The 10872-nt window shown below is 38.5% G+C and overlaps 1 protein-coding gene across 1 annotated transcript; it reads left to right on the top strand.

Moving 5' to 3' along the window:
- Window positions 1-774: 774 nt before the first annotated feature.
- Window positions 775-1881, top strand: LOC149233543 (uncharacterized). Its single transcript, XM_089382225.1, has one exon. It carries the CDS (start codon window positions 775-777, stop codon window positions 1879-1881), a length of 1107 nt encoding a protein of 368 aa, XP_089238351.1.
- The last annotated feature ends 8991 nt before the right edge of the window (window positions 1882-10872 follow it).

The following is a 10872-nucleotide window of genomic DNA, read 5'->3' as shown; positions in this document are numbered from 1 at the left end:
GGACTATGAAAATCTCCCTTTCAGATGCCATCGTTGTCACAATTATGGTCACCTTGCTCGGGAGTGTCCTCTAGGTCACAGGCGCCATCGACGACAAAAGAGAAGAGGAAAAAACCTGGAGGTTAATCAGTGGTTGTCTACCCAGAAAGAAGGGGCTCTATTAGAGGAGAGCGGTCTACAGGCAGAAGTTCAGGGGTCGGATCCGGAGCAAGTGAAGGAAGCTGAACAGGAACAGCCTGGGATTCTAGCAAGTGAGTCTGTCTCAACTCTGATGTCTCGTATGGGAACTGCAGCAGTTACTGAAATGGCAGGGGTGGCCCAGGCTAGTCCGTCTCATTACCCTCCCTTTTCCATATGCTCTTCTTTTGATGTATCTCAATCTTGTTGTGATGAGGCTGGACCCCTTAGGCAGCTCGTAGATGATCTGTCGATCTTGAGGCAGGGCCTAGACACATCAGACAGTGTAATTATGACTATCCCACTTTCTCCGAAGCCGCCCTCTATTTCCACGGATGCTGCCTTACTTTTTCCTACCAGCGTTTGGAGTCCTGACCCCCCCTACAATCTCAGATCATTGGCATCTAGAAAAGGGAAAGGGCTTATTGTGGGAGGACTGGATTCGGACATGGTGTCAACAACACAAAAGAAGACAAGAGGAAGGAAATCAAATCTGACGAAGGCACAGTTGAAGGCTGTCATTGATATTGCTGGCGGGAAACAGATGTCTCTGCCAGGGGTGCTTAGAGCAAAGCAGACACCCCCAGAGGTTACCCGATGATTATTTTATCCTACAATAGCAGGGGTTTAGCTAGTCTGCCCAAAAAGCTAGCTCTGAAGGAACTGGTCAGGACCAATAAACCTGACATTCTTCTGATTCAAGAAACGCTTGGAAAGGGGGAAGAAGTTATAGGTTGGCTCATCAAGCTCTTTCCGGGTTGGACCTTCCATGCTATTGATGCAAATGGCCATTCAGGAGGAGTGGCTCTGGGTTTCAACGCAAAGGTACTTCGGGAGATCTCCTCTTGGGGATCGGAAAATGTTTTGGCAGTCGAACTTTATTCTAACGAACTCTGCATCCCTTTACACATTCTAAATGTTTATGGTCCAGTTTTGGATCGGGAGAACTTCTGGAATGCTTTCTTTGCAAAGTCTTTTATGTCGCACCCAAATCTTATAGTTGGGGGAGATTTTAATTTTTCTTTGGGGATGTCAGAATCGTGGGGGGTCAGAGCCAGGGCTGATCCCCTCACCGATTTTTTTCAAAATAAATTGGCCTCATCGCACATGGTGGATGTCCCTCTACTCAAGATGCGCCTGTCATGGAGGAACCGTAGAATTGCAGAAGATTGGGTGGGAAAGAAACTAGATCGATTTCTGCTAGGTGAATCGATGGCAGAAAATTTACAGGCTTATAGACATTTGGTTGGGGAAGGTGGTCTATCGCATCATTTCCTAGTTTTTCTGGAAGTGAAAGGGGCTTTCACTAAACCGGGCACCCCTTTTAAATTTAACGCCTCTTGGCTTTTGGATGAAACTTATATCAGTTTATTCCACAACACTTGGAAGAAAAATACTTTTAGTGAAGATGAGAGCCGCAGTCAAAATCTTATGGATAACTTGAAAAGGATGAAGACCGCCTCTAAACAATGGGCTCTTCAAAAGAAACTGAAGGATGAAGTAATGTTGGAAACTGTCAACTCTGAGATTGCGCTCTTAGAAGATCCAGGTGGAAATGGTTATGGAACAGCTGAAGCTCGGGATAGATTACAAGAGTTGGAGAGAGAAAGGAGGAGGATCCTTCATCAAAAAGAGGAAAGCTGGCGTTTAAAAAGTAGAGCGACATGGTTGCAGGCGGGGGATGACAACACCAAGTTTTTTTAGAATTACGCAAGAGGGAGGAAAAATTCCAACACTATCTGGGAAATGGAGAAAGATAATGGTGAACAGGCGCGCTCTTTTGAAGATCTGGCCTCCTTAGGGGTAGATTTCTTTAAGAATTTGTACAAAGCGACAGAGGGAATCTCTATTGCAGAGGTTATAAGAGTTGCGCAGTTCTTCCCAAGGTTCATAGAGGAGGAAGGAAATGAATCTATAATGGCGCCTGTCACAAAGGAGGAGGTTGAAGATATTCTCAAGTCAATGCAAAAGGACAAAAGCCCAGGCCCGGATGGCTGGACCGTAGAATTTTTCCAACACTTTTTTGAATTCATTGGAGACGAGCTAGTGGCAGTCATTGAAGATTCCAGACGTACAGGTACAATTCCAAACCCTTTCAATGCCACTTTTCTAGCCCTTATTCCCAAATCGGATCTTCCGGTTTCTTTTGATGAATTCAAGCCTATCTCTTTGTGCACCTACGTGTATAAAATTATTGCAAAAGTTATCTCCTCTAGACTTAAACCAGTCCTCTCTAGAAATATTACTCCAGAGCAGTTTGGATTTCTAGACGGCAGGCAAATTCATGAAGCCGTCGGAGTTGCGCAAGAAACTCTTCATAGTCTAAAAATTGGGAAAAAAAAAAGGGGTCGTGGTGAAAATCGATCTGTCAAAGGCTTATGACAGGATCAGCTGGCTGTATCTCAGGCTTTTGCTAACTCATCTGGGTTTTAGGTATGATTTTGTGAGATGGGTGATGAGTTGTGTTTCCTCTTCTTCCATAGCAGTGCTGATCAACGGAGCGGCTTCTAATTTTTTTAGCCCTGAGCGTGGCCTACGCCAAGGCTGCCCGCTCTCTCCACTTCTGTTTTTGCTGGTAGCAGACGGCATCAGCCTTATGATTCAGGACGCTAAAAGACAAGGGACTCTCAAAGGCATTGAAGTGGCGGTAAACTTGTGGGTCACCCACCTCCTCTTTGTGGATGATATTCTACTGTTCAGCAACGGAAGTCTAGATGACTGTAGGACGCTAAAGAAGCTTTTGGACCTATTCTTGAAGGCTACAGGTCTATGCATTAATGAGAGAAAATCCACTATCACCTGTGCTGGAATGCCCAGAGAGCATGTTCGCAGAGTGGAACTGGTTCTAAATTTCGAAGTCAAATCGATGGAGGATGCATTTAAATATTTGGGATTCTATTTGAAGCCTGACAATTACAGGATAAAAGACTGGAAATGGATACTTGTAAAAATTGAATCCAAGCTGAAACACTGGAGTTTCAAATGGCTGTCCATGGCAGGAAGGCTAGTGTTAATCAAATCGGTTCTGATGGCAATCCCAGTGTATTGGGCTAGTCTGACTTGGGTTCCTAAAGGAATCTTATCCTCAATCGACAAACTATGTAGCAGATTCTTGTGGGCGGGGTCTAAGTCGGAGAAAGTTACCCCATGGATTGCTTGGGATAAAGTGGCTCGACCCAAAGAGTGGGGAGGGTGGGGCATAAAAAATCTTGAATGCTTCTCTAAATCTCTTGCAGCAAAGCTCAGCTGGAGGCTCATCTCTTCGGAGAATCTGTGGACTTCTGTTTCTAAAAGAAAATATATTGATCCGCTAACAATTCTAGATTGGATCAGATTACCACAAAAGAAATGCAAAAACTCCTCGGTGGTCTGGAAAGCTGTGGTCGTCTCTGTCACAATTATAGAGAAGGGTTTGGCTTGGAGTGTGGGGGATGGAACACAGGTCAGGCTGGGCAGAGACCCTTGGGTAGGTTGCACTGAGATTTTTTCCCTTTCACAGGGTTTGGTTTCGGCTTTAAACGACAGAGGGCTATACACGTTAAATCAGGTCGCTGATCCTCGGGCTTCATCCATTTGGAGTCAAGGATGGTTTCAGGGAAGGGACTTACATTTGGAGGAAGAATGGCTGGAGGAATGGGATCAGTTCAGAAGGGATCTTCTCAATTCCTCAGTCCGGCTCTCAGACTCTCAGGATGAACTCAGATGGGTCTTTGCCCAGAATGGGCTTTATTCTCCAAAGATGGGCTACAAATGGATGATGTCTCAAAAAGGATGGGAGAATCCGGAATGGTGGTTTAAATCGCTCTGGAAACTAAAAGGGCCTGCCAAATCGAGATTGTTCTTCTGGTGTGTTTTGCAACAGAAAGCCCCTACTTGGGACGTTCTACAAAAAAGAGGTAGGATTGGTCCTGGATGGTTCCCGCTCTGCAAAGATAGTGATGAGTCTATTCAGCACCTGTTCCTTTTCTGCCCCTTTAGCTCCAGTCTTTGGGCCGAAATGCTAAGGCTTCTAAAAATCCCTCTCAGATGGGAAGGACAGGGGCTCTTGGAAGCTTGGCAGAAGTGGTGGAATGAAGCAACAAACAACAGAGAGAGAACAATTCCTCTGATCGTTACCTGGGGGACCTGGCTTGCAAGGAATCAAGCTATATTCAAGGACTCTGTCTTCCCAATAGGACGCCTTGCTGTTGAAGGAGTTGCAATTTATGAAAGTATCCCGGTTCCTATGGATTCTCCTCCCACCAGAGTCGTTCGACAAGAAATTATTAGATATACAATGCCGTGGGCTTATTTTGACGGAGCCTCAGATATAAATGGGCGCTGTGGGGCTGGTTTGATCATTCATATATCAGAGGTTAAGGTTGTAAAAGCTTCTGTCGGTCTGGGACAGGGCTCCAATAACTTTGCCGAATTGAAATCTCTGCACTTCCTTCTTTGCTGGCTAATTCTTAGGAATGTGAGAGACGTCCAGATCTTTGGGGATTCAATGAACGCTGTAAAATGGTTTAATGGGTCTCAACAGTGCCGGAATTTCACCTTGATCCCTCTGCTCAGAGAAGTCCTTCGTCTAAAAGGACGTTTCTCGGAGATCTCTTTGAGTCATATATATCGTGAAAGAAATTTCGAAGCTGACTGGCTTTCAAAAGAGGGGGTTGATCATGATTCAGGGTCTTGGTCTGTTCTGGAGGAAGAAAATGGGCTGGTTCGGCCGCTCGAACCGCCTATTTTCGTTTAAATTTTTCTTACAGTTATTGGACTTGTCCATGTACATAGTTTCTTTCCTGTATATTCCCCTTTTACTTACAGTTTTCGCCACAGTCCCTGGGCTGTATACCTTTCCTACAGGAAGTCCGGGACGTGGTTTCCCCTCTCTGTTTTTTCGTTCTACATTGGGGGTGCTGAATACTGTTTCTTCTTCTGCTCTCGCGGCCGCATTGTGGATCTCTCCTATATGTGTTTTTTCACTCCCCGGAGGTTTTTTCTTATGCTGGTGGCGGTTTAAGCCCTCAACGGGCAGTTGAATCTGGAGCCCATATAAGCTCTTCAGGATTTTTTCCTTTCAGGCATGACTTCGTTTCTCCCTGCGTGGCGAATTCAAGTCGTTCTGTAATTTTTGAATTACTATGTAACACTCTATTTATAATAGAATGTTCGGCTTTTTTCTGTGGAAAATGAATAAAATATTTTAATATGAATTAACATTGATGTATACTTAAAAATATTTTAATAACAAAAGAACCATTTTAATGTGCACTGATAAATGGTTCACTTCACATGTTATGCAATCTCTAAAATAAAATTAAAAATTACACATTATTTTTTGCACTCTAAAATACGTTTATACCTAAAAAAATTACTCATGTTAGATCCATGGTTAAAATGGACCTATGTTGATTGATATCAAAGAAATACACTGCTCAAGAAGAAAATTACATAGATTTGTAGAGACTTTAAACCATTTCCAAGAAACATTTGCATGCCTATTAATTCATCTTTATTAAAAAGAAACGAAATTTAATAATTCCTCATTAAAGAGAAATGAAATTTAATTCCTCCTTATTAAAAAGAAATGAAATTTTTAATGACAAAAATTAGATTTTGCCTCTTTTATCAAATCAACCTACTTAAAAACAAATGAGCTCCATCCCAACAAAAATGTTGATTGAGTAAATAATAAATTAATGTAAATAAAAATAATACTCATTTTATAAAACATGCATGGTATTCTATATTCTATTATATTATATTGATGATGATGATGATGATGATGGTGGTGGTTAACGTCCACTGAGACCAAATTGGTCTATCGGACCTATAATGTTCTTAGTCTTTAATTATCTGGCTCCTCGTCTTTCTTGGCGAGATTGGTGCTGTAGCTTTCTTTTTTTTCTCTACGGTCTTCCAACTTCCTTTATCTTGGATCTCCTTCATCTCTTCTGGTTCTAGGGACATTGGCATCTTAGCTTCGCGATCTATTATGTTCGTCCTTTTGAAGATAGTCGAAGAAGAAGTTTGGTGTAGGAGATCTGCTTTGCTGTTAAATGAAGATTTATTTTGTGCAGTATTCGAATCCTCATAACTGTTGATTTGTTGGGCGGGGCTTTCTCCCTGCTTGTCTTGAGAGTTGTTTCTTTCTTGCCCACTTTCTTGTGATTCAGAGTTTTCTGTAGAGTATTCTTCTTTGATGACAGTGTAGTGTTCTTTTTGAGCTCCTTCCCACCATGTAGATTTGTGGTGGTTTTTTCTAACAGAATTTTTCTGGGAGGCTTTTGGGCAATTTTTGGCTAGATGGCCTGTGTCGAAGCAGGATCGACATCTGAAGAGGACACTTTCATAATCGAGTTTCTGGTTCCACACATAGTCTTTACTTGTTAGGTTTATTTCAGCTGGGAATCCTGCACTGAAGTCCATTTCCACACAGATGCGTGCATAAGTGGTTCTGGCATATTCCTCTGTTTCTGGGCACCTGCAGTAAAATTTCCCAATTGCATTTCCAATGGTTTTTAGCGAGGAGAGATTCCAGAGATGCAAGGGTAGGCTTGGCAATCTCACCCAAACTGGTGCTGAGGTTATTATTGCTGTAGAGGGATCAAATGATGGGTTCCATAGCTTCATGTATATAATATATATATATAAAATATATATTATATTATATATATGTATATATATATAAATATAAAAATAAGATTCCTTACAAAGGATTATAATATATATATATATGAACCATATTACATGGTGTTGTTTTATAATATTAGGTATCACAAACAAAATATAGAACACATCATCTATATATCCCTCGATTGTAAACAATGTTCTCACAATATATCTAATGTTTTGTATTGTATTAATTTTGTTTGATATTTTATAATCGCGAGGAACAAAAAGTTGTGAAGCTAAAGGGCTACAGGAGTAAAACCACTTAAATAAAATGCAAACAAATGTCATTTACATATACCTGAATTCCATTACAGACAATAAAACTATATTATATTTATGTGTGATGTTGTAAAAGGCATAACGCCTTAAAATCCATAAAACATATAGCAAACGTTGAAATAAATAAATGATGTTTTCAACTTGGCCTGTCTTTTTCTATCAAAATGCCATGAATTATTGCTTGCGTACTTTGATGGGTCAACCACCAAAGTATCGTTTCATGTCATGTGAATCAAGACCGTAAGCACCAACTATTGGTTAACGGAGTCAACATATTCACCACGTTCTATCAGCATATCAAAATTCAATCAACGACCTCCACATCCCCATGACAAACACCTCGCCAGAACCTCGTTGCTGACAGCTATACCATTTATATTCGCACTTATTATCATAACAGTAATGCCATTTTTCTTGTCATGTGAAGCACATCCACGTCACATTTCTCTCTCATGTGATCATTGATATTTATGTTAGTTTGACATGTAATGATGGAAGGCGTGTCAACTACCACGGTGCACATTTATATCATTCGACCAATTTTCCTCGTGATTCTGGCCACACTCTACTCCATTGACTCTAATTTTTTTTTTTTTTTTGTTGGTGTCATATGCCCTAACTCTTCATGACCGAAGTAAATTTAAAGTAAGGTGGTTCTCTATCTCTTATTTTTTTGGTTGTTGTTTATGTATTGATAAATGGAAGAATCGTTAAATTTATAAAGTGGTGAGGGAGTTTGTGATAAAGTTTTTTTTATATGTTAGTGATTTTGTATTGATTTCTAAATCATTGCATAGATTGCATATGCTCTTATATGTTTTTGAACATTTTTGTAGAGCAATGGGGATACAAGTCAATGTTAGAAAGACCAAAATAATTGTTTTCTCTAATAAAAAGAAGAAGAGCCAACATACATTCTTCTTTGAAGGCAACATTCTTGAAAAAGTAAATGAGTACAAGTACCTTAGGATTGATTTCAACAACAAACTCAATTTGGAGGATTGCAGAAAAAAGATAACGTTAGGAGGGTGGAAAGAATTGTATGCTCTTCAAAACAGATGTAAAGAGGCAGAGTTATAGGATTGGAAAATGATTAAAGTGCTTTTTGGAATGTTATATGGGTGTGAATTGTGGGCTAGCAGCACCCCGTCTCAAAATGGAAAGAAATTGAAAAAATCCAAAAACGCTTGATCATGAGCAAGTTCAAAATAAAAATTTCGGTACCTTATGAGATAATGTTGAGTGAAATAGGAACAACTCCCATTGAAGCAATTACTATGGTGCAGCTCATAAGATATCTAAAAGGAATTGAGCAAATTGGAGTGGGTAGATGGACTAATGTTATCTTCAATGAAGGCATGAGTGAAAGAAAGGAAACATGGATGAGACAAAACTACATGTGGATGCAAAAGTAGAATATCTACCTCAATGTCTGTCCCACAAATAGCAAGGAGCTAAAGAATTTTGTTATGGAGAAATTTCGTAAATGGGTATGGGGAAAATAATTGAGTAGAAAGAAGAAGTACTACATTAAGGAATTCAACCCCATGTTTGATTGCCAACAAAAAGAGTACATTGGAGGTAGCATTCTGTGGAGAGAAATTTTTTTTATTGCTCAATTAAGAACCAACTCGCATCAGCTTTGGTGTGAAACAAGATGGTGGAAAAGGCCTAAAGAATCTTGGGAAGAACGAGTGTGTACATTTTGCACGACTAGGGTAGTGGAATCGGAAAAACATTTCATTTTGGAATGTGATACGTTCAAAGACATCAGAGAAAGTTATGAGAATATGTTAGCATCGGTTTCTTGACATTGTCGTTTCAGCGAGGGGATTGTCAGAGGGTTGGGTCAACTTATCATTTGAATAAGAAAAAGACTAAATTTCAAAAAGTGAAAAGCAAGAACTGATAGTCCCATTGACTATTTTTAATCTAGTGAAAAAATATCAATTCATTTAAAAGTAATTCGACTTACGTAAATAATTATGTTTGTTAATAATTATCCCAGCGAGAATGATACGTGGATCAATACATAAACCAAAAATTTATTTAAACTGCTATCTTAACTTACGATATCATAGGCCAACAATATTAAGTAAAATATCAATTATGCCAGCTCATCATGCCAAAAGAAACTCAAACGAAGAAGTTACGTGATAAAGGAAAATGGTTGAAAGTCATAAGGGAAGGTCACTAAGATCAATTATGTTTTTAAGAAAATCATGGATAACAACTCCAAATTAAACGCATGTGAAGGCAAATCTGTAAACCAAGTAAAACAATAGATTGCAAATCAATAAACCGAAAATGAAATATTTTGGTCATCCTTTACATAGTTTGGTATTATGGAAATCAAAATCATTGTCAATAAAATGTTAAATCAAATTCATTGTCAATAAAATGTTACAATGATTTTACCATTGTGCAGGTGGCCTCAGTGAAAAAAAAGCATTGCCATTAATTTTAGCCCGATATCAATTTTGATCAGGTCATGCGACAATATATCAATTATGTTTTAGGTAGAAATTTTTTTATTGTGGTTAACAATAAAATCCTTATAATAGTATGTTCTTGTTGTGCAAGTAAGATGCAGACCAAATAACTATGTTTCATGATATCCCCTGAAGCTCGTAGGATTTAAAGGAAAGTTGAAGAACTAAGGGTAACACCACTTTTCTGTTGACAAAGAAATGAATTATGATTTGCAGTCTCTGAAATTAGATTGACCAGATCGTAAAAAATGAAATAGAATTTGTTCTACATCTTGAATCCGTATAAGTTGGTCTAATTATAAGGATCCAAAAGCAACCGGAATATGTTTATGCACTCCCAAAACAAACATTTGAGTGAGATTCAAATGAAAATCGTTTTGGTTTTCAGACCATGTTTTGATGAGGGATTGAAATTTCTAGTTTTTTTTGAGAGAAAACTGTTGAACCGGATTTTGTTGCCTTTGTATCATTATAAGAAAACCTTGTTGTAAACGCTAGAAGGGGAGTACCAGAACCCTGCAAGAGAAGGATGGAAATACTCAGACTGTGGTAATGAAATATTGTTTTTAAACGATTACTGTAAGCTTGCGTTATTGAATTTTTTTAATACAATAACACATTTTTATATATTAAATATTTCATTGTCATTTGTTCAACTCTATGGTATCTGTGACTGTGTTTTCGGAGATCCTAGACTATCGTGCACTTGAACACAAATAGTTTCATAATAATTCATCTTTCTTTTATTACTGATTTTGTTGGTTGGAAATTATTCAAACTGAGTTATTTTCTAATGATTGTCATCTACCAGATTTAACTTGTTGAATTGAGGCTTCTGTGATCCATAATAGTTATAAGTAGAACTTGGGCGTAAATCACATATAGAAAGACCTTTGTCGACGTGTTTCGAACCAACCAGTGTGGTTCATCGTCAGGGCAAGTTGAAAAAACAGATCCAGGTTTACATATTATGTGTATTTTTTATTTATGAAATCTATTTCATTAATTGAAAATTGTTAGATATATGTTTATGGATGAAAATAGATTTCGCAATGAGATTATTTTACTATATTTGGTCTTTCATTTCTTATGAACGATTGTCTCTAGTTCAGATGAAATGAACAATTATTTTCAGTAATGAGAAAACAAAATTAGTTCCCCACTTAATCTTATGTTATGAATTGAGATATATCTACTTAGTACTTCTTTATTTCTTTTATTATATTTTATGTCAAAATTTAATATAAATAGTTTGAGATCTATTTTG

The sequence above is a fragment of the Pinus tabuliformis genome, chromosome J, assembly GCF_031772625.1.
Source record: "Pinus tabuliformis cultivar Carrire ecotype Pingquan chromosome J, CPIR1, whole genome shotgun sequence".
Lineage (NCBI taxonomy): Eukaryota > Viridiplantae > Streptophyta > Pinopsida > Pinales > Pinaceae > Pinus > Pinus tabuliformis.
This window is presented reverse-complemented; position numbering and strand designations above follow the sequence as displayed.

Bases quoted from the DNA above. Each gene is read 5' to 3' on its own strand.
- LOC149233543 (XM_089382225.1), top strand. From the start codon at position 775: ATGATTATTTTATCCTACAATAGCAGGGGTTTAGCTAGTCTGCCCAAA.